This window comes from Hylobates moloch, unplaced genomic scaffold (genome assembly GCF_009828535.3).
Source record: "Hylobates moloch isolate HMO894 unplaced genomic scaffold, HMol_V3 SCAFFOLD_28, whole genome shotgun sequence".
NCBI classification, from domain to species: Eukaryota; Metazoa; Chordata; class Mammalia; order Primates; family Hylobatidae; genus Hylobates; species Hylobates moloch.
In genome coordinates this window covers 975355-999064 of record NW_026652303.1, presented here as the reverse complement: position 1 = coordinate 999064, position 23710 = coordinate 975355, and the positions used below count along the sequence as shown (strand labels likewise).

The window sequence follows — 23710 nt, the reverse complement described above, 5'->3', positions numbered from 1 at the left end:
AGAAAGAAAGAAAGAAAGAAAGAAAGAAAGAAAGAAAGAAAGAAAGAAAGAAAGAAAGAAAAAAGAAAAGAAAAGAAAGAAAGAAAAGAAAGGAAGGAAGGAAGGAAGGGAAAAATTTTTTCGGTTAATGTCATTAATAGAATTCTAAAAAATAATAACTATATTTTATAAAGAATATCTTTGCTTAAAATACAGAAATCTTACTAGTTTTCCATTTGAACTTATTTCTCATCTAAAGAAGCAATGATGAAATCTCATATTTTCTAGGCATCACATTTTCTATGTTAAATTATTAAATAGCTAACTATAAATGAAGAAATAAAAAATGGAATCATGTTACCTCTCTTAAATCAGAAACAAAAACTACTTGGTACTTCAAAGTACTGATTGTCCTTGAGATGTAAAGGGAGTGTCTAATGTTCCACATCAATAATCTGACCCACATCAGAGACTATTTTGGATAACAGGAAATAGTTATCTTTAAGTTCACATTAATATGTGGCTGATTGTAAAGCGACCCTGCCAAGAAGAAATGCATTAGAGCGTTTCAGTCTGGTGGCCTGTACTTAAGGCTGAGTCAACACTTCCATGATACAACTTCATCTTTGAGGCTTCAATAACTAAGCCAATTAAAACCAATTCCAGGTTAAAACTCCACACATAGCTTTCTGGGCAGAAAGGCTCTCTTTATAGCAATTTTACTTTTCTAAACGCACATCTTTAAAGATATTTGTATAGTTGTGATTAAGGCTTGGTGTTTTTGCTAATTTAAAAAGGTATTTTTTTTCTTTTTCCTGGATGTGTATGTGTTCATTAGAGTATTGCTTGGTTTTAAATAAAATAGGTGGAGTATGTTATTCAAGTAGTTCATACCTTCCCAAAGCCAAAGTTAAAATATTAAGTTCTGGAAAGTAATAATTAACAACTATTCTTCCTAAATGTCTTGGACATGAAACCAGAGCCAGTTTCCCCTAGGATAATGTAGAGTATGTTAACATTACAAATCTGTGTTTTAAATACCCTCCATGTTCGCAGTCTGTGGCTTGGCAGTGCTTGGAGAGAAAAAGCCACAGTTTGTTGTCTGTGACCCAATGGCCATCTGTAGTGTGGCAAGAAGGGGATCTCATTGGCATTTCTGTCATAATGTGGCCTAGTTCCTAAAACCTGGCATGAGGATTAAAGTGATGAACGGCCAGGGTCCAAGCCGGAGACGAAGCATAGCAGTACACAGGGAGACTCTGGGGGCTACCCGGCATTAGGCCAGGAAGGACCTAAACCAGCTTCCGAAGGGTCCACTGCCCCGTGTCCAGAGCAAATCGCTGCAAAATTCTTCAAGGGCAAAATTGTGGTTACAACCTGGTCTTAACTTTACAGTTCCTGAAGGCCCAGGACATAGCTGTCAGTTGCAGAGTTAGAATCTCACTTTTAACAGTATCTGGATCACAGGAGATGCTCAATTTATATGTGTCATAGGAATAAAGTATCTGCTAAATTGCCACTCTGACTGCATTTTACCAATAAAAGAGCACACAAATGCAAAGAAGTGAATCAATCATATGGCAAAGTTTTCAAAAGAGGGTGTCCTGGTTTTTCTGTTTGTTTGTTTGTTTTGTTTTGTTTTTGAGATGGAGTCTGGCTCTGTCGCCCAGGCTGGAGGGCAGTGGCGCGATCTCGGCTCACTGCAAGCTCCACTTCCCGGGTTCACACCATTCTCCTGCCTCAGCCTCCCAAGTAGCTGGGACTACAGGCGCCCGCCACCATGCCCGTCTAATTTTTTTTTTTTTTTTTTTGATATTTTTAGTAGAGACGGGGTTTCACCATGTTAGCCAGGATGGTCTCAATCTTCTGACCTTGTGATCCGCCTGCCTCGGCCTCCCAAAGTGCTGGCATTACAGGCGTGGGCCACCATGTCCGGCAAAAGGAAAGGCATGCCTTGGTTCTTTTTTTGAGACAGAGTCTCGCTCTGTCACCCAGGCTGGAGTGCAGTGGTGCGATCTTGGCTCACTGCAAGCTCTGCCTCCCGGGTTCACGCCATTCTCCTGCCTCAGCCTCCTGAGTAGCTGGGACTACAGGTGCCCGCCACCACGCCTGGCTAATTTTTTGTATTTTTAGTAGAGACGGGGTTTCACCATGTTAGCTAGGATGGTTTGGATCTCCTGACCTTTTGATCCACCCGCCTCAGCCTCCCAAAGTGCTGGGATTACAGGCGTGAGCCACCACGACCGGCTGAATGTCCTTATTTTTTTAACCTATAGCCTGATAGTTAAAATTTACTAGTTCATGTGACTACAATGAGTAAGGAAGTCCTATAGAAAAGTGTTTGCAACAGCCCTTCTGAAGCAACAGAAAAAAACTGACGTCGAGATTTTTTTCATATGTTTGTTGGCCAACATCACGGATCATTAAAGAAATGCAAATCAAAACCACAATGAGATACCATCTCATGCCAGTCAGAATGGTGATTATCAGAAAGTCAAGAAACAACAGATGCTGGCAAGGCTGTGGAGAAACAGGAATGCCTTTACACTATTGGTGGAAGTGTAAATTAGTTCACCATGTGGAAGACAGTGTGGTGATTCCTCAAGGATGTAGAACCAGAAATACCATTTGACCCAACAATCCCATTACTGGGTATATACCCAAAGGAACCTAAATCATTCCATTATCAAGATACATGCACACATATATTTATTGTGGCACTATTTACAATAGAAAAGACATAGAACCAACCCAGATGCCCATCAGTGATAGACTGGATAAAGAAAATGTGGTACATATACACCATGGAACGCTAACAGCCATAAAAAGGAATGAGATCATGTCCTTTGCAGGGATATGAATGAAGCTGGAAGCCATCATCCTCAGCAAACTAACACAGGAACAGAAAACCAAACACTGCCTGTTGTCACTCATGAGTCGGAGCTGAACAATGAAAACACACGGACACAGGGAGAGGAACAACACACACCAGGGCCTGTTGAGGGGTGAGGGGTAAGGGGAGGGAACCTAAATGATGGGTTAATAGGTACAGCAGACCACCATGGCACATGTATACCTATGTAAAAAACCTGCACATTCTGCACATGTATACTGGAACTTAAATAAAAATAAATAATAAAAAACACTAAAGTGATGAACTAAAGCATGTGCGCTCTGTTGCTTGCTCACTCTCTCTCTCTCTCTCTCTCTCTCTCTTCAAAGGCACTCAATGGACAAGGTGAATTCACTAATATCCATTCAGTAAATATTTAGTGACTATTCACCTCATTTTGCAAAGTTGAAAAAGATACTGGCTATGGCCTGAATAGCTCTAACTATTTATAATAAGTGCTCTAATTACAGGTAAATGCAGTGTTCGTAATTTTATATAAATTAAGCACACACTAAATATTAGTCATGCTTTTCAACTCAGAAGAGAGCTAAAAAGGCCATGTTTCTTAATGAAGTATATAATTTTATCACAAGGGAAAATGCTTACAATTTTATCACTCTGGAGAGGGTCAGACACTCTAGAATCCAGTCCTATTTTGCCTTAACTAAATGCTTGACTTTGTACCCATCAATCTTTAGGAACCTCAGTTACCTGTCTTTAAAAATTGGAGTTAGGGCAGGGCACGGTGGCTCACGCCTACAATGCCAGCACTTTGGGAAGCCAAGGCAGGCAGATCATGAGGTCAGGCGATGGAGACCATCCTGGCCAACACGGTCAAACCTCATCTCTATTAAAAATACAAAAATTATCTGGGTGTGGTGGCACACACCTGTAGTCCCAGTTTCTCAGAAGCTGAGGCAGGAGAATCACTTGAACCCAGAAGGCAGAGGTTGCAGTGAGCCAAGATCGTGCCACTGCACTCCAGCGTGGTGACAGGGCGAGACTCTGTTGCAAAAAACAAAAAAATAAAAAAAAATCAGAGTTAGACAAGCTGATTTTGAAAGATTTTTCCAGACCCATTCCAAGATGGCTGGAATAGGAAGAGCTCCAGTCTGCAGCTCCCAGAGTGATCGACACAGAAGACGGGTGATTTCTGCATTTCCAACTGGGGCACCTGGTTCATCTCACTGGGACTGGTTGGACAGCAGGTGCAGCCCACGGAGGGCGAGATGACAAAGCAGGGCAGGGCACCGCCTCACCTCGGAAGTGCAAGGGGTTGGGGGATTTCCCTTTCTTAGCCAAGGGGAGCCGTGATAGACTGTACCTGGAAAAACAGGACACTCTTGCCCAAATACTGCACTTTTCCCAAGGTCTTAGCAACTGGAAGACAAGGAGATTCTCTCCTGAGTCTGGCTCAGCAGGTCCCACGCTCACAGAGCCTTGCTCACTGCTAGTGCAACAGTCTGAGATTGAACTATGAGGCAGCAGCCTGGCTGGAGTAGGAGCGTCCGCCATTGCTGAGGCTTGAGTAGGTAAACAAAGTGACCAGGAAGTTCAAACTGGGTGGAGCCCACACAGGTCAGCAAGACCTACTGCCTTTATAGACTCCACCTCTGTGGGCAGGGCGTAGCTGAAAAAAAGGCAGCAGACAGCTTCTGCAGACTTAAATGTCCCTGTCTGACAGCACTAAAGAGAGCAGTGGTTCTCCCAGCACGGTGTTTGAGCTCTGAGAAAGGACAGACTGTCTTCTCAAGTGGGTCCCTGACCCCCATGTAGCCTAACTGGGAGACACCTCCCAGCAGGGGCCAACAGACACCTCATGTACGTGGGTGCCCCTCTGGGACAAAGCTTCCAGAGGAAGGATCAGGCTGCAATATTTGCTCTTCTGCAATATTTGCTGTTCTCCAGCCTCCGCTGGTGAAATCCAAGCAAACAGGGTCTGGAGTGGACCTCCAGCAAACTCCAACAGACCTGCAGCTGAGGGACCTGACTGTTGGAAGGAAGACTAGCAAACAGAAAGGAACAGCACCAGCATTAACAAAAAGGACATCTACACCAAAATCCCATCTGTAGGTCACCAACATCAAAGACAAAGGTAAACAAAACCACAAAGATGGGGAGAAACCAGAGCAGAAAAGCTGAAAATTCTAAACACCTGAGTGCCTCTTCTCCTCCAAAGGATCACAGATCCTCGCCAGCAATGGAACAAAGCTGGATGGAGAATGACTTTTACAAGTTGACAGAGTAGGCTAATAGATTCAATGCCATCCTTATCAAGCTACCAATGACTTTCTTCACAGAATTGAAAAAAACTACTTTAAAGTTTATATGGAACCAAAATAGAGCCGACATTGCCAAGAAAATCCTAAGCAAAAAGAACAAAGCTTGAGGCATCATGCTACCTGACTTCAAACTATACTACAAGGCTACAGTAACCAAAACAACATAGTACTGGTACCAAAACAGATATATAGACCAATGGAACAGAACAGAGGCCTCAGAAATAACACCACACATCTACAACCATCTGATCTTTGACAAACCTGACAGAAACAAGAAATGGGGAAAGGATTTCCTATTTAACAAATGGTGCTGGGAAAACTGGCTAGCCATATGTAGAAAGCTGAAACTGGATCCCTTCCTTACACCTTATACAAAAATTAATTCAAGATCGATTGAAGACTTAAATGCTAGACTTAAAACCACAGAAACCCTAGAAGAAAGCCTAGGCAATACCATTCAGGACACAGACATGGGCAACGACTTCATGACTAAAACACCAAAACCAATGGCAACAAAAGCTAAAATTGACAAATGGGATCTAATTAAACTAAAGAGCTTCTGCATCACAAAAGAAACTACCATCAGAGTGAACAGTCAACCTACAGAATGGTAGAAAATTTTTGCATCTACCCATCTGACAAAGGGCTAATATCCAGAATCTACAAAGAACTCAAACACATTTACAAGAAAAAAACAAACAACCCCATCAAAAAGTGGGCAAAGGATATAAACAGACACTTTTCAAAAGAAGACATTTATGCAGCCAACAGACACATGAAAAAATGCTCATCATCACTGGCCATCAGAGAAGTGCAAATCAAAACCACAATGAGATACCATCTCACACCAGTTAGAATGGCGATTATTAAAAAGTCAGAAAACAACAGATGCTGGAGAGGATATGGAGAAATAGGAATGCTTTTACACTGTTGGTGGGAGTGTAAATTAATTCAACCATTGTGGAAGACAATGTAGCAATTCCTCAAGGATCTAGAACTAGAAATACCATTTGACCCAGCAATCCCATTACTGGGTATATACCCAAAGGATTATAAATCATGCTACTATAAGGACACATGTGCACGTATGTTTATTGCGGCACTATTCACAGTAGCAAAGACTTGGAACAAACCCAGATGTCCATCAATGATAAACTGAATTAAGAAAATGTGGCACATATACACCATGGAATACTATGCAGTCATAAAAAAAGATGAGTTCATGTCCTTTGTAGGGGCATGGATGAAGCTGGAAACCATCATTCTCAGCAAACTATCACAAAGACAGAAAACCAAATACCACATGTTTCTCACTCATACGTGGGAATTGAACAATGAGAACACTTGGAGACGGGGGGCAGGGGGGAACATCACATACTGGGGCCTGTCAGGGGTGCTGGGGGAGGGATAGCATTAGGAGAAATACCTAATGTAAATGACAAGTTGATGGGTGCAGCAAACCAACATGGCACATGTATACCCACATATCAAACCAGCATGCTGTGCACATGTACCCTTTATTAAAGTATAATAAAAAAGAAAGATTTTTTCCATCAAAAATTATGAAATTTTATAACTCTTTCAAGATCACAACATTTCAACCATTAACTGTCACTTAGGAAACTATTTTAAAATGCATATCTATTCCTGCTAGTGAAGTTTGCTTTTTAAAAAATGTAGATCATTGTATAGGTAATGTTAAATTGCCAAAGTAGGATGTTTAATATTATCAGCCGTCTTCCAAATATTTATAAATATTTAATGGAGTTTTATACAACTATTGTTATCATCATATTAAATGCATAAAGATGACCCAAGACTCAATGTTGTCTTGAAACTATTTTTTAAAAGCACAAAGTAACATGGGAAGAAAATATACAAAACTTTCAAATATATGAGAAATAACATTCCTTCTTTCATTATTATTATGGTGGTAAGAGTTATTATTTTGAAAAGGGGCCATTTTATCACACAGTTGAGACATATTTCATAAGAAACAAAAACATAAAATCAAAAGTTGTTAGAGTATTATCTGTACACATGCATTTCCAGTCTGATTAAAACACCTTTTATATTAATTTGTTATTAAATTTATTAATTATGCATAGGTGTTTACCTACCATAATTATATACTCAAAGAAGTGTCACACCATTAGAACACAAAATGATCTCAGAATATCTGACCCTTACTCAAGAGTTTGGCAATTCTTTCTCAACAAAGTGTTTTCACACCTTTTGACTTTTACACACACAAGAGTAAAGCACTCTTTAGGAATTTTTTACATCTTCACTGAATAAGACAAAGTCCAGAGACAGAAATTTTCACCAGTGTTTTTATATGCCATGTATCATATTTCCTACTAATTGTTGGAACAGAGAAATTAGACATATAATTAGCATGAACAGATCCAGAAATAAGCAAAGTAATTACTAGTTTCTCATCGCAATTATTCAGTGTGACCTAAATGTTTTTCGTGGGAAACTTGATATTGAAATAATTAATATTCAAAATGATCTTTCCTTGTAAAGAAATGTATAGGCAAGCTTCACTTCATTAAATAACCATGAAATCATCTTTATAATAAGTTATATTGAACCCAGAAAGATAAAGTTGTAAGTGATGGGTGGGCTCCCAGGTCCTCTGTATAAGTAAGCTGTAGAGAGGCTGCCTGACAGTGCTCAGGAGCTAGTGTTGGGCCGGGCACAGTCACTCACGCCTGTAATCCCAACACTTTGGGAGGTCAGGTGGGAGCATCGCTTGATGTCAGGAGTTCAAGACCACCCTACACAACATAGTAAGACCTCGTCTCTACAAAAAATTTTTTAAAAATTAGTGAGGCATGGTGGCATATGCCTCTCATCCCAGCTACTTAGGAGGCTGAGGTGAGAGGATTGCTTGGGCCCAGGAGGTTGAGGCTGCAGTGAGCTGTGATCACACCACTGCACTCCAGCCTGGATGACAGAGTGAGACTCTGTCTCAAAACAAAACAAAACAAAACAACAACAACAACAAAGCTAGTGTTGATTCTGGTCAAGGGAGCATTGAAATGAGGATGTGAGAGTCTCCCTTTTATAAGATTGATTCCAGACACAATCTGAAACAGCTAATGGCTCTCTTTGATGTTTTACTTCCATTCTTCTTCATACTTTTCCACCTCTTAATTCCTCTTCTGCAATGACCCTAAAGTCTTCAAGGTCCCAAGCCCTCCAAATTCTGACCTCCTCCCAGGATTAGCTTCATGGTGTGTGACCTGAGTGGTTGCACAGGGTCCTGCACTCTAATGGGCCCTGCACACAGTTTTATGCCCTGTTGTGTATTAATTACTCTTAATAACTGTTTATTTTGTGCTGGGTCCTGAAAATAAGGTAGCCAGCCTTGCCACCTATCCATAATGATCATGTGGTCATTAACAGCTATGCAAAAGAACAATCTTGAAAGAATATGCATGAATATATGAATACTGAGTTACCCCTCAATTCTCTCAGAGACTGAAGTCCCTCAAATATCTACTTAGGAACTCGGTTTGCAACTTAACCACTCTAGAACTCTGTTATTTCATCTGCAAAATAAGAACAGCAAATTATGAACTATAAGTTCCTTCCCATGTAAACAACCACACCAGCCTATAGGGACTTGTGCTTTTTAAAGGGAAGGTGTTTTTGCAGAGTAAAAGATGACATGAAAATAATTTAGACCATCCAGTAGTGTGCTACCCTGGTTAATTTCTTTAATTATATGTGCTTGTTTTTGTGGAAGTTTTATTTTTTCAACTATTCATTAAATAAATACTTACCCATAGTATCTACCACTCAGTTTTTTAAATTTCTCCAATTATTATGTCACTCTCATAGACCACAGCTCCATGAGGAAACAAAGTCTGTAAGTTACGTTTACATTTGTTTTCAGAAGACTTGAGCACAGTAGATGCCCAACAAATATTTGTGAAATGCATGAATATATGATTGAATAAACTAAGTACCTACTAAATGTCAGCTGAAAAACATATGAGTACCTACTTGTGCTTAGTACTAGATATCCAAAGTTGAATAAGACAAGATGCCTACTTTCAAGGTTCTAATACGCTAATGGGGCACAGAGCTACTTACATAAACCCTTACAGACTAATGCAATCAACACCTTAATAGAAACATATTCAAAGTAGAGTACAAACGAGGAATCCTCTCACTCTGGCTGGTGGTATTAGGAAAGGCTTCACAGAGGAGGCATGATTTGAGCTGAGTCTTGAAGCTTGAGAAAGGCAAAAAGTAAAAAGAACATGTAAGGCAGGGAGATGAGCTTGAGATTGGCTTGAAGGAATCTAGAAATTGTTCAGGGGATTGCAACACCATAGTTTATAGAGGCTGAGTAGAAATGAAGAAAGGAAGGTTAATCGAAGTCAGGCAATGAACACCCTTCCAACCATAATGAGTTTATCTGGAAGGTTACAGTGAGTCCTTGCAAGCTTCTAAACAGGGAAGAAGAAAATGGATGTAACTGGAGTTGTGTTTTGAAAGATCTGTCTTATTACACTATTGGGACGTGGTCTAGTTGAATTCCTAGGTTTCTGGATGTATTGTAAGAATTCCACTTTTTTCTGTTGAATAGTAAAACAAGGAATGCTCATATCAGCCAAAATTGGATAAAATGAAAATAATCTGTGAGAAGCCCCAGAAAAGTAAAGGAGCTGAAAGGGCAGGCCATGAATACGGAATCAGTGTAATTCTTGGCAAGATGAACACAGTGGCTCGTAACTTATAACAACAACAACATATAACAAATACAACATCAACAAATAACAACAATGACAACAACAAAGAACACCAAGATAGGTCCTGAGAATCTCAAAATTCTTCCCAAGCCAGTAAACAAGTCAACAGTAGAATAAAGAATAGGCAGATGAAAGGAACTCAAAGTGCCAGTGACACATGTGAGGAGAAAGGAAGCAAATGAATGGAAGGCAATTGCATAATTCTAGGTAAACAACTTTTTTAATGTGGGTGGAGACCACTGTTTACTAAATATGAAAGATTAATATCAGCAGAGGAAGGAATTGTTTGTTTTTAATCCAAGAGGTCGTTGTGAACAATAAAAAACAAAAAAGAACATAAGTTACCACAGAAACCATTTGTTGAATACTTAACAAACTTCATGACATGAAAATAATTCAAAATTGTACATGGATAATTTGAAACTGAATCTGTCTAGGGCAGTCACCAACTTCTTTGAGATGTTTCCATGTATTTATTTGAGAAGAAACAAATAGAAAATTATCATTGTCTATCCTCAGCATTATGGGAAGGCTGCATATATTCTTATACAGTAAATTCTCAACTATTTAAAATAAATTACTACTTATGATTAACTGAATACTTATGATTAACAATGAATACTTATGATTAACAATTGCTTAAACTACAGACTGTCATACAAGGATCAGAAACTAGGTATTTAGGTGTGAGAATCAAACACAGACACACACACACACACACACACACACACACCCCCACACACACACACACACACACACACACAAAGTGTAATATCCTCATTAGCCCCAATCTGAAAGAATATAAAAGAGAATAATAATAACCTGGGATGTGAATTGTTTTTCTAAGTTTCTTAAGATATATGAGGGATTTGTCATATGAAACTGAAAGTCTGGTTCCCCCCTTTATAAGTACATATTACCTTAAATTATACATTCATGGAACTCTAAACTTCATGGGCACTGGGGTGGTCTTCACTCCTCTTACAGAGGCCAACCCAAGGCCTCAGCTCTGATCCAACACAGACAGGGTGACATAGCCACCAGCACAGTGGCTAATAGAGTTTTTCCAGATGCAGATGCAATTTCCCCAATTCAATTGCCTTACTTTTGGGGAGGGTTCCATCCAGGTTTTGATGGAGAGGAAATCCCAGAGTTTACAATGTTGCAGACAATCCAGTCACCTGTAGTGCCATACTTTCTCTTTTCTTTTCATGAATCTGAGCCCTGGCAGAGCTAATTAAACAATGACCAAAGCAAGGAAAATAGACATTTCTGACTCCATAAAGATCTTCCCCAAAACACAAGCAGGAATAATACTAGTTTAGTTACATAGCAAAGATCTAGAGAAATAATGTCAGGAGGTGCAAGTGGAGACGTCTAAGGGGAGGGGTGCCCAAGGAAAGAAGGCACTGACAGGCGGGGCAGTCACAAGTGTCCAAGATGGTACCGACAGGAGAATTTCACAAGGGTCATCGTCAGCTCATAGCACGGTCCCCAACTCCACAAGAGTGGGAGGCTGATTGAGAGAGGGCCTGAAAGAAGAGACGTCTTACTCTTACGACTTATTTCTAAATGGGCTTTACATAAGGTATAGAATCATATTTAATGAGTTCTTAAAGAATTGTTCTTAACCAGTGAATTTCTGAACATCTTGAACCTCCTTATGGGCAATGCACAAAGCCATTTTTTTATTTTTCCAGAAATGATTTTAAGTGATGGGCAGGTACACGCGCACCTGGGCAGACCTGATATTTATATATAAAATACACATAATCTTTTTATATATTATGAACATGTAGAAACATGTACATGTAAAGAAAATTAACAACATTAACACAGTCGATCACTCCCTCCTTGAACTCATTCTTTCTTTGGCTTTCAGACCTTCCTTTTGTCTTTTTTCTTCCTACCACACAGGCTGCAGCTTCTTAGTCTCATATGTGGGACTCTCTTCATTCCCCACTTCTCTCAATGTTGACTGCCCCATTTCACAAACCTCTTTTCTTCTTATCTGTCCTGGCTCCCTGGGTAGTGCCAACCAATCTCACAGCTTTAAACACTATCTCTGTGCTGACAACGTCCAAATGTTTTCTCCTGCTGTGTCTCCTCCATTGATCTCTACAGTTACATACATATACTCAACTCCTTTCCTGGAAGTCTACCAGGCATCTAAAATGTAACATGTCCAAAATAAGCTCTCAGTTTTCCTCCTCAATGCTGTTCCCCATAATGGTTTTTCTTTATTTCAAAACTAAAAATGAGAGGACCAACTTTAATTTTTTCTCTTATACCCCAAACCTAATTCATCAACACATTGTTTTAGTCTTACCTTCAAAATATATCTAGAATGATACCACCTCTCTCCTCAACCACCATTCAACCCATCATCTGTCTCTTGACTTGTCAAAAATAACCTCTATTCTGGCCTCCCAGCTTCCCCCATTGAAAATCAATATAATATTAACTACTTATATGCACTTAACAAATACTTATGAAGTGTCCATATTATGAAATGCACTATGCTAGACAATGTGTAGGGCACTGATGTGAGTTTGACCCAACTCCTGTCCTCAAGGTTTTTATATTCTGGGTGAATAGGTTAGACACGTACATGCAACCGAATACAAAGCAACACAAGATAATTGTCATATTGTGCTACAAAGAGCTAGAGGGGTTTAGAGGAAGGAGAGGAAATTTCTGATTGTATTGGCAATAGAGCCTTTGCTGAGGAGGTTGCATTGAAATTAGGCCTTGAAGATAAGTCAGGTGTTAGGAACAGTGACTTGAGCTCATTCCAGAAGGTGACCCAGAAGGAGATGAAAGAGTCAGGACATCTGAGCATGGAAAGTAGTGACATTTGGCTGACACAGGTGGATATATAGGGGAGCTAGAGGAAAAAGAGCTGTTACAGTTAAAATGGACTTAGAATATGGAATCCCAGCCAAAGAAGTTGGGACTTTAATAGGGAGATCAAAGAAGTAATTTTGTTGGCCGGGCGCGGTGGCTCACGCTTGTAATCCCAGCACTTTCGGAGGCCGAGGCGGGCGGATCACGAGGTCAGGAGATCGAGACCACAGTGAAACCCCGTCTCTACTAAAAATACAAAAAATTAGCCGGGCGTGGTGGCGGGCGCCTGTAGTCCCAGCTACTTGGAGAGGCTGAGGCGGGAGAATGGCGTGAACCTGGGAGGCGGAGCTTGCAGTGAGCTGAGACTGCACCACTGCACTCCAGCCTGGGTGACAGAGCGAGACTCCGTCTCAAAAAAAAAAAAAAAAAAAGAAGTAATTCTGTTATGTGTGTTTAATGTTACATCATAAGAGTAACAAAATTAAGGTAATATGTTTAAAAAAATTCATGTGGAGGTAATATGATATAGAGGGATCCTTTATGTTTTATTTGTAGACCTTAGACACTCTTACTTTCAGAGGCCTGCCACACACTATATCAAAGGTGCAATAAAGTGTACTTACATGCCATATAAAATATATTGACACATATATAATTTGTGAATTGATTTGATTTACATTTGACTGTTTGCCATAATTTAGTATTTGTAAACCTTTGCTTTTTTTTTTTTTTTTTTTATTTAACAGTTTTCTTTTTCTATTTGAGAGCCAATATTTTATAGGTCACTGAAGACCCTGAAGGCCTGAAGCACTTTCTCCATGAAGCGCAATGGATGAAATAGGTTTGCAGACAGAGAGGCTTAGAGGACCAAGCACTACACAAATGTAAATAAACTTTCATAAATTTATTAATAAAAGTAATGTGAACAAGTAATATACCATTTAAAAGGAAAATATGCTTAAAACATTGTATCTACAAAAACAACAAACACATCACTCATTCAGGCAAGATGTGTATCTTTAAACTGATTTTATAGTAAAAAACCACTCTTGATTAAAACCAAAATTCAGATATACATTCTTCAAAAAGAGGGCAGGTAAAGTAGGACCCAATGTAATTGGTGTAATTGGTTAATTGCCTTGATCAATTTTATCTTCAATTCATTAAGTTAGGCATAATGATTTATTCATTTATTTATCAAAAATGTATTTAACTACGATGTTCCAAAATATAAAGAAATGATCACTGTTTTGTATCATACTTAAATTTGAGATAATTTTACACAACATTTATGTGGGAAAAGAGAGATTAAACCCAAAGGGATTTCAGCCTAAATATAATCAATGAGTTTTTGACACTGTTTTGTGTTTTAACAAGAAGAGTCATTAAGTTAAAGTAATAAAGTATAAAGTTTTTTAACTTTTAAGTTTAGGGGTACATGTGCAGGTATGTTACATAGCTAAATTTGTGTCATGGAGGTTTGTTGCACAGATTATTTCATCATCCAGATATCAAGCATAGTACTTATTAGTTATTTTTCTGATCCTCTCCCTCCTCCTAGCCTCCACCCTCCAATGGGCCACAGTATCTGTTGTTCCCCTCTATGTGTCCATGTGTTCTCATCATGTAGCTCCCACTTATAAGTGAGAACATACAGTATTTGGTTTTCTGTTCCTGTATCAGTTTGCTAAGGATAATGACCTCTAGCTCCATCCATGTCCCTGCAAAAAACATGATCTTTTTCTTTTTATGGCTGCATAATATTCCATGGCATATATGTACCACATTTTTTTTGTGCAGTCTACCATTGATGGGCATTTAGATTGATGCAGTGTCTTTACTATTGTGAGTAGTGCTGCAATGAACATATGAGTGCATGTTTCTTTATAATAGAATGATTTATATTCCTTTGGGTATATACGCAGTAATGTGATTGCTGGGTTGAATAGTATTTTTGTCTTTAGGTCTTTGGGGAATCACCGCACTGTCTTCCACAAAGGTTGAACTAATTTACACTCCCACCAACAGCATGTAAGCCTTCCTTTGTCTCCACAAGCTCGCCAGTATCAGTTACTTTTTTTACTTTCTAGTAAGAGCCGTTCTGACTGTTGTGAGATGGTTTTGGCTTTGATTGGCATGTCTCTAATCATCAGTGATGTTGAGCTTTTTTTCATAAGAAAGCCAAGGCGTCCTAAGCAAAAAGAACAAAGCTGGAGGCATCACGCTACCTGACTTCAAACTATACTACAGGGCTACAGTAACCAAAACAGCATAGTACTGGTACAAAAACAGACACATAAATCAATGGAACAGAACAGAGAACCCAGAAATAAGACCACATAGCAACAAACATCTGATCTTTGACAAACCTGACAAAAACAAGCAATGGGGAAAGGCTTCACTATTCAATAAACAGTGCTGGAATAACTGGCTAGCCACATGCAGAAGACTGAAACCGGACCTCTTCCTTACACCATATACAAAAATTAACTCAAGATGTATTAAAGACTGAAATGTAAAACACAAAACTATAAAAACCCCAAAAGACAACCTGGGCAATACCATTCAGGACACAGGCACAGACAAAGATTACATGACAAAGACACCAAAAGCAACTGCAACAAAAGCAAAAATTGACAAATGGGATATAATTAAACTAAAGAGCTTCTACACAGCAAAAGAAACTCATCACAGTGAACAGACAACCTACAGAATGGGAGAAAATTTTTGCAAACTATGCAATGACAAAGGTCTAATATCCAGCATCTATAAGGAACTTAAATTTACAAGAAAAAGTCACAACGCCATTAAAAAGTGGGCAAAAAACATGAACAGACACTTTGCAAAAGAAGAAGATATACATGCAGCCAACAATCATTAGTATAAAAATTAATCAAGGCATAATAAAAACATTTCAATCTTCACAGGATGCCAAGCTTTTTCTTTCCCAAGCTATGATCATAGCCAATGATGCTAAATTAAAAGAAAGTTACATTTTCATCAATTATTTATTATTATTTCATTCGACTTTTCAGTACACTTCTGTTAGTCTGAAGTTTTTTTTGTGTGTAATGAACTTATAGGAAATCTTATACTTAAAACAAAAAAGGTTTAAGGTTTTTATTACTCAAAAAAATTTCAAGAGGAGATTGTGATTACTTTATACTGAACAATTAGCAAATTTCTTGGCTATATCTCCAAGGGGAAATGCTTATCCTTTTTTGTTTGTTTGTTTCTCTTCGAATCTATTCACAAGGTTTAAAAATCAAAATTTGTCCTTGCAGTGAATAATCCTACTCTCCTATTAATTTTTTTGTATATACAACACCTAAGCATGCACATTTTAATGTTTTCTGGCATTTACCACTTGTTCTATAAGATTGCATTGATGTCACCCCATCCTACAATAACCAACACTGATATGTTCATTTTAGAAACATAAAGTTTAATATAGTATGTTCACATTTAAAATGTAGTTAATAAAAGTCAGTCAACAAGTTCTTTTTAAGTAACTATGAAAAATTACAAAAAAGCCTTAAAATGTTGTCACTATCTAAAAGTTTATAATCTGAAGAGTTCAGCCATTTATTTTCTTAGTTGTGACTAAACTAAGTGACTCCATAAGCCACCTGTTAAATGGATCCCCTTTAGTTAGTCTTGAATAGCAGAAAATGTATGTACTAATTATGTGCATTTAAAGTTTTAATACTCCTTTATTATACTATTGTCCTCTATTTGCTTTTAAGGTTATATTTAAATTGATTAAAGTTTCAGAAACATTCATTATTCTTAAAAGCAAACGAAACTCTGCATTGCAGTCTGACTGCTCATCCATAATTCAGTATCCCAGCCTAAAACATTATGCTCAAACAAGCACAAATATTGGCAAAGGTGAAATATTGAACGGCTACTGTTGCAGCTAAATTATATAGCAATCTCTGTGTGTGCTTTAATTTCCTAGCCCTCGAAATAAAAAAAGCAGGAAAAATAGTCAGCAATTATGGGTGTAAGCTAAATAAGCAAGGGAGTAATGCCAAGTTGCCATTATTCAAAGCTGCATGCTCTTTATTAGTTATGCACAGGTCTGAAATGACAATGAAACCCAAAAATGGGGAAAAAAAACCCCAAACGCATTAATTACTCATTATACATATCTAGACAAAGAAAAAGGATTCTAGGAGAATGTTCTTATGAATTTGAACTTTGAAAATTAGCAACTCTGGTTCTGTTTACGTTAATGGAAATTTACTTTTCCTCAAATTTGTCTTAATTATCTGGGCAATAACACCAGCCCTCCATTTATTAGGATCTTGGGCACCTGTTTGGAGGTTCCAGCAGGTAAGCAGGGTTACTAAATACTCTTGACAGAGGACAGATCTCCTTCTGTGGAGATTGGGCCCTCTTTGGACTTAAAGCATTAGTAAATATGCACAGTGACAACTGAGAGCAAGAGACCTGCACGTCACCAACTGAATCAGCAGAATTAATCCAGCTGATCAATTTGTTAAGACACACTTGCCATATCACTTTCACTTCCTGACATTTCACCCAGTTTCCTTTGATGCAGGCTAGATGTTTTACATTTTGTAGCAGTACAGACTTTACATTTTGTAGCCAATATAACCTATAGACATGAAGTAATTGATACCAAAGGCTAGTGATAAGTATCTAGTGCTCAGGAGTTTTGTCTTCTGAATTTTAAGGCTTACTCTTCTTTGTCAGGTACCCTTATGCCACCTTATAACTCTCTCTTTTATAGAAAGAAAAGCTAATTAATGCAATAAGTATGGTTACTTTATTACGTAATAAAATTACTAGTTTTATACAGCGCAGAGTGTATGAAACTATTAACATTACTCCAAAAATCTGGATAGTTAGAAAAATTTGCAGGAAAAAAATTGCAAAAAATTATCAGGCCGTGCCTTCTCATCCAGTTTTCTTCCATGACTATTTGAATGGCTCACCATATCACAGCATTTATAATTTTTAAAGCTCCTTTAGTAAATTATCTCATTGAGCTTCACAACATTTCTGAGAGGGGCTAAGCAGATGGGAGCAATCCACATTTTGCAAATGGGGCACCTAGACACGTAGATGTTAAATAGGGCATCCACCATCACAGGCCTAGTGTGTGATAGGGTGGGAGGCTCCAGCTCTTTCCTCCATGCCACAGATTTTTCAAGCAAAACTAAATCTACTATAAAACATAATAAAATACAACATTAAATCATCCATATTCTTCACTTTCCTCTCACCCCAACCCAATTATCTTAATAAAAGGACTTCCACTTAAACTAATATCAGAATGAAGAGTAGAGTGTTTGTAGGAACACAGTCTGATTCTGATTGAGTTTATTCAAATTTGCTGTTTGCAACTTTCACTTATGGTCAACACATATGTCATCCAGAGAATATTCACATCTAATATACTCAAAGGAAAATCTGCTTTGTTACCTTATTATCTTCCCCACACTTTTGTAAGGGACTCATAGGCTTCCCTTCCATCATTTCATAGATGATGTCATTGAGGCACAAAATGGTTCAGTAATTTACCCTCAGACAAACAGCCAAGACAAACATAGACAGTGGAATGGAACTCAAATTCAGCATTACGTCTACCCAGGTGAAGATGTACAACTTAAATCTGAGATCCTTGGTGCTGGGCAGACCCAAGCAGAGAAATTTTCAGCCCATGGAAAAGGTCTAGACTCATCTGTATATTCAGCAAGCATCTTTTATCTAACAAGGCTCTTTCTGGCATGACATGTGGGATTGGTCAACAAGAAATAGGAAACGTACCACTCACACTGAAGCATCACAAACCAGTCCAGGCAAATAAAGGTGGGGGGGGGGGGGGGTCACTTGAACACAGAAGCTCTCAATCGAGTTGGTGATCTCTGGACAGACATGGAGAAAATCCTAGTTCCACCAATATCCTGATTTTCTATAGCTGTGAGTACGTTCTGGGTCATGAATATCCAGATTTAAGAGCTTGGTATATATTTGAAGGTCAAGAATGCTTAACTGGAAATTACTGCTATGCACAGCAAATACATTGTAAGCAATGAAAGTGGGTCTGTGACAAATTAATATCACTGATACTGTGCGAAACCAAATGATCATTTGTTGGAGATACTAGAAAACCTAAAAGTCAAGACTATAACATTATTTTTAAGCTCTCTTAGCAAAGACTAGCACAAAACTCTTCTGAATTGGGGTATTTTTATACCTTAAAACCATGCATTTGAAGGCTGGGCTTATGACATTGAATATATCATTAGGATTCTGACAATGAAGCAATGAATGTATCATTGGGATTATGACAAGCAATATTTTTAGATAACTACAGGTGATAATTATATTTGTTTCAAGGAATATTGAAACATAAATGTAAAGAAAATTGACAATTAGAATCTGTTCACCTATGGGTTTCTTAGTATTTCCCTGTTAGTTCTCTTCTAGAAAGCAGAGAAGAACAGTCAGGCACAGTGGCTCATGCCCGTAATCCCAGGATTTTGGGAGGCCGAGGCAGGCAGATCACCTGAGGTCAGGAGTTTGAGGCCATCCTGGCCAACATGGTGAAACCCCATCTCTACTAAGAAAACAAAAATTAGCCGGGCATGGTGGCGCATGCCTGTAATCCCAGCTACACGTGAGGCCGAGGCAGGAGAATAGCTTGAACGGGGAGGTGGAGGTTGGAGTGAGCCAAGATAGCGCCACTGCACTCCAGCCTGGAAGACAGAGCAAGATTCCATCTTAAAAAAATTGAAAGCAGAGAAGAGAACCACTGTTGTTTGTTGTTGGAGAAGAGCATCACTGAGGGATGCAGGACTAGTCTGTACCCTGCCATGAGCCATTGATCTCACCACATCGTTTCATCTCTTTCGGCCTCTTTTGCCTCATTTTTCTTAAAAAAATTCTAAATATCTAAGGGTCTTCTAGTTGGGAAATGCCACTGGTTCACCTATTTGACAATAGCATATAGTTATATGTCCACAACTTGTCCATAATCTATCAAAACAACTGAGGATCTATTGTCACTGGTATTATTGAACGACAGCAGCAGCACATTTGGCGATAACTCTTAATTCCCAACTGGACAATGAATAACCATGTAAAACATGCTAATGTAGACACAAAATTACAAAAAAAAAAAAAAGCTGTATTTTTATCTTTTCCTTCTGTGTAATGAAGACAGCATCTGAAGACAGCATGGCCCTGTTTGAAAACACTAGAATAAAAGATGCCATCCCATTCTTGGCTATAGTTCCATGAAATTGAGTTAAAACCCCAAACAAATTTAACTGATTGTGGGTTAAGATGGTATTTGAATTTTTTTAAACCCTGAAATTTCTTCCCCTTACCTTGTAGCCTCTGCATCACATTGGCGATATCCCGAGGACACCGGGAGGCCCCTCTGGAGGTTGCCATGGTCCCTCCGGAAGCACGAAGCCAACACCAAGAGACTCTTCACTGGAGGCAGCACAGGGCTACACTACTCTAGAAAACATGCTTGGACTTTTCTAGACCTATTCTGTCATAAATGAATTCCAGGCCTTTGCAGCACTCAACAAGGAGGCAGCTCTCCCAAAGACTGAACTGCTTCTTTTTATTCTTCCGTTTTAAGACTGTCCTCTTACGTGAACTCAAGAACCTGAAAAACAAAAAAGAAAAGGTACAACATAAAAAAAAAATCTACGAAGGTCACCACAGTGCTAAAAGGAAAAATATTTCTATTTAATTTGAATGCCTGGTCCGTTATCAAGTGAAACAACTTACTGAAAAGCACTTATAAACTACAAAGTACTATGCAAATGTTAGGAATTCCCATGATATTTAATAAAATAAATATATAAATGAGACATATAAAATAAATTGGGTTGCTAAAAGAAGAAATGTTCACATTCATTCCATGTTTTCTTTCTAAACTGTAAACTTTTTCCATTGATCTATGCAAGTGGTTTCCTTTATTCTAAAAACACTCAATTCTAGTTTTCAGTATGCACGGGTTCTCTTGTCTGCTAATTTAGCCTGCTTTGCACACGTTTTGCTCTGTTGTGTTGTACTCTTTCCAGGAATGGGACCAAATCCTTGTTTCTCATACCAATTTGATGAATTAAAGCAGTATAAATGTAAAAACCATTTCATTCTAAAAATTTGAGTTTCAAGTACTCCAACTTTAGAAGCCAAATGGGTATGATTTAGCTTTTTCCTCCCTATATATAAAGACTCAAAAGTTGTAAGGCTAGGATGGGGTGGGCTAAGCAGAGTGGACATTTTCCTTCTAAATTCTCTGCATTGGTTATGTTTTTGTTTTTGTGTTTGTTTTGGGACAGTCTCACTCTGTCATCCAGGCTGGGGTACAGTGGCATGATCTCAGCAACCTCCACTTCCCAGGTTCAAGCAATTCTCATGCTTCGGCCTCCTAAGTAGCTGGGATTACAGGCATATACCACCACACCTGGCTAATTTTTGTGTTTTTTAGTAGAGACGGGTTTTCGCCATGTTAGCCAGACTCATCTCAAATTCCTGACTTCAAGCGATCTGCCCGCCTTGGCCTCCCAAACTGTTGGGATTACAGGTGTGAACCACTGCGCCTGGCTGGTTAAGTTTCATTGATGGTGGCGGGGGGTGGGGGGTTGTGGGGGGGGTGTGGTGGGCTTTGGGAAGAAGTAGGAGAGTAGTTGTTGAAATCTTGATATTGCAAAATGTACTTTAAATAAGAATTTCCTAACCCTAGGGTTAGCTGAAGAGGAGGTAGTGCCATAAACGAAATAATTAGACAGAAAGAAGAGGGGGTTGAATAATGCACCAAGAGAAAGAAACAGCCTCCGAAGAGGCCCACAGGAGGGTGACACTTGATTACAGTTCCCATTGCATTTCTAGGTTATGATGATGAAGGTTAAAAAAAGAAATGGGGGAAGAGAGGAAGAAGGGGAGAATGGCAAAAGCAAAACTCCTAAAGAAAGCTCATACATGTGAGATGGTACACCTTCCTGAAGGAAAAAAGAAAATGAGAGGAGTCTGTGAGTGCTGTAAAAATTCTATTATAACTTGGATTCTAGTCCATAAAAGAACATTGCTCATGAAGGATTGGTTAAGTAATAGAGTGCAATTATGAATTACAATTTATTTTAAAATGGCATTACTAATACTATTATATATTGGTATCTGGTCAGAATGTATGAATGCAAAGCTAGTAACATGCTTTTTAGCCTATTACCTAAAAAAAAAAAAAAAAAGGATGCAAACCTTTGCACACTGCTGCTGCCCCATGTGCAATGCGTCAGAAGGATGTACTGGAGCAAGAAAGCATTACTAACTTAGCAAGACACAGGGCAGCGATGCAGTGAACAGCAGTCATTGGTAGGAAGACAGAAGCAAACTTCTCTTGGCTACTTGAAAGGAGTGTTTACTAGAAGTAGGACCCAATACTTGGTGTCTTATAGGCTAGAGAGGTACTTCTCAGTGGGTGACTCTCCAAGGGATTCTTCATGAAGAAATAATTACTTGTGGCTGGGCTGTCATATACATACCTATAGCCCTGCTGGAATTGTGTGCCCATTAGCAGCCTGTATCTCCTGGGGAAAAATATTCCACCTGCCCACATACAAAAGCTATCTTAATTTGGGAGAAGAATAGATAGTGAAAAAGTGCCCGAAGGACCTTATAAATGGATCCCCTAAGCTATCAGGAAGTTAGGTTTTCAAATGCAAAAATATAACTTTCTGAAATCAATCAATCGACCAATCTACCTATTATCTATATCATTTATCTACATGTATATTAAAGACATTCACTTCATTTCAGATACCCCACTCCAAGCTGGGCTCAGCACTGGAGCCCACAGATGATTAACACACAGTCCCCGCCTTCAATCAAGAACTATGGAATTAAAAGGGATTTCAGTAAATCATTGCAACAGAAATCACTCTGCCTCTATCCTCTTCTAATTCACATTCACATCGCTTGGTAGATTAATCTGAAATACTGTGCACGCCCTCTCTCTCTCTCTCACATTACATTAAACTCAGAATTTCCCCGCATGTGCCCAGTATTCATCCAGTTTTACTTTCACAGCATAACTAACACATTCAGAGTGCCAGAGCTCAAATGCTGGGATTGCTAAGGAGGATATGACACAGAGACCATTTTTGAGGAGCTTAGGACACAGTGGGAGATAAAACACAGAAAAGATAATATAAAAATACCAGGGCTAAGTGCAAATACCAAGATGCGAGGATACAGAGGATGGTGGCTAAGCCAGTGTGGAAGTTCTGGAAAGGTGTCCTTCTTGGCAAGGAGCAGACACCCGAGCTGAGTCTTGGTAAGTGGGTTAGTCACTCAGGTGAAACATATGAAAGACACATCCTGGGCAGGGGGAAGAGCTTGAGCAAAGGCCTGGGCATGAGAAACAGCATGACTGGCACATGGAACTATCACCAGTCAGACACCGAGAAACTCTACAAGGTGACATTGTGGAAAAGAGGGCAGAGAGTGAGGTGGTGTCCGGATGGCGGAGGGCCCTGGGTGCTATGCTCAGAAGTTTGGTTCTGGCTCTCTAGCAGGCAGCAGGAAGCCACTGAGAGATTTTAAGCTGGAAGTGAGAAGGTATAATTGGGATCATTTTAGCTATGGTTTTAAAGGGTGTATTTAAGAAGGACAAAACTGGAAGATCCAGAAAGATCAGTTAGGAAGGTATCTCAGGAATCCAGGTGGAAGATGACGAAAGACGGAAATCAGACAGAGGGAGCAGAGTGAGCAGAGAATCAAATATAACACAGCTTTAGGGAGCAAAATTTGTAAGATTTGATGACTGGTCACCCAGGGGTGGGGGTGGGTATAGGTAGAAGGAGGTGGGGTTTCCAGAATGTATATCTGAGGAATCTCAGGTGACTCTCAGGATTTGGGGTGCCATTAATTGAGCTCAGCAGAAGAGG

At 39.0% G+C, this 23710-nt stretch overlaps 1 protein-coding gene across 1 annotated transcript in view; it reads right to left on the bottom strand.

The window, feature by feature from the left end:
* Window positions 1-23710, bottom strand: part of LOC116463154 (nesprin-1-like) — a 532795-nt gene that overhangs the window by 504349 nt on the left and 4736 nt on the right. The window contains exon 2 of the mRNA XM_058434482.1: window positions 20135-20424. Within this exon, the coding sequence (XP_058290465.1) occupies window positions 20135-20201 (67 nt within the window). The 5' untranslated portion in view covers window positions 20202-20424. The remainder of the gene's footprint in view (window positions 1-20134; window positions 20425-23710) is intronic.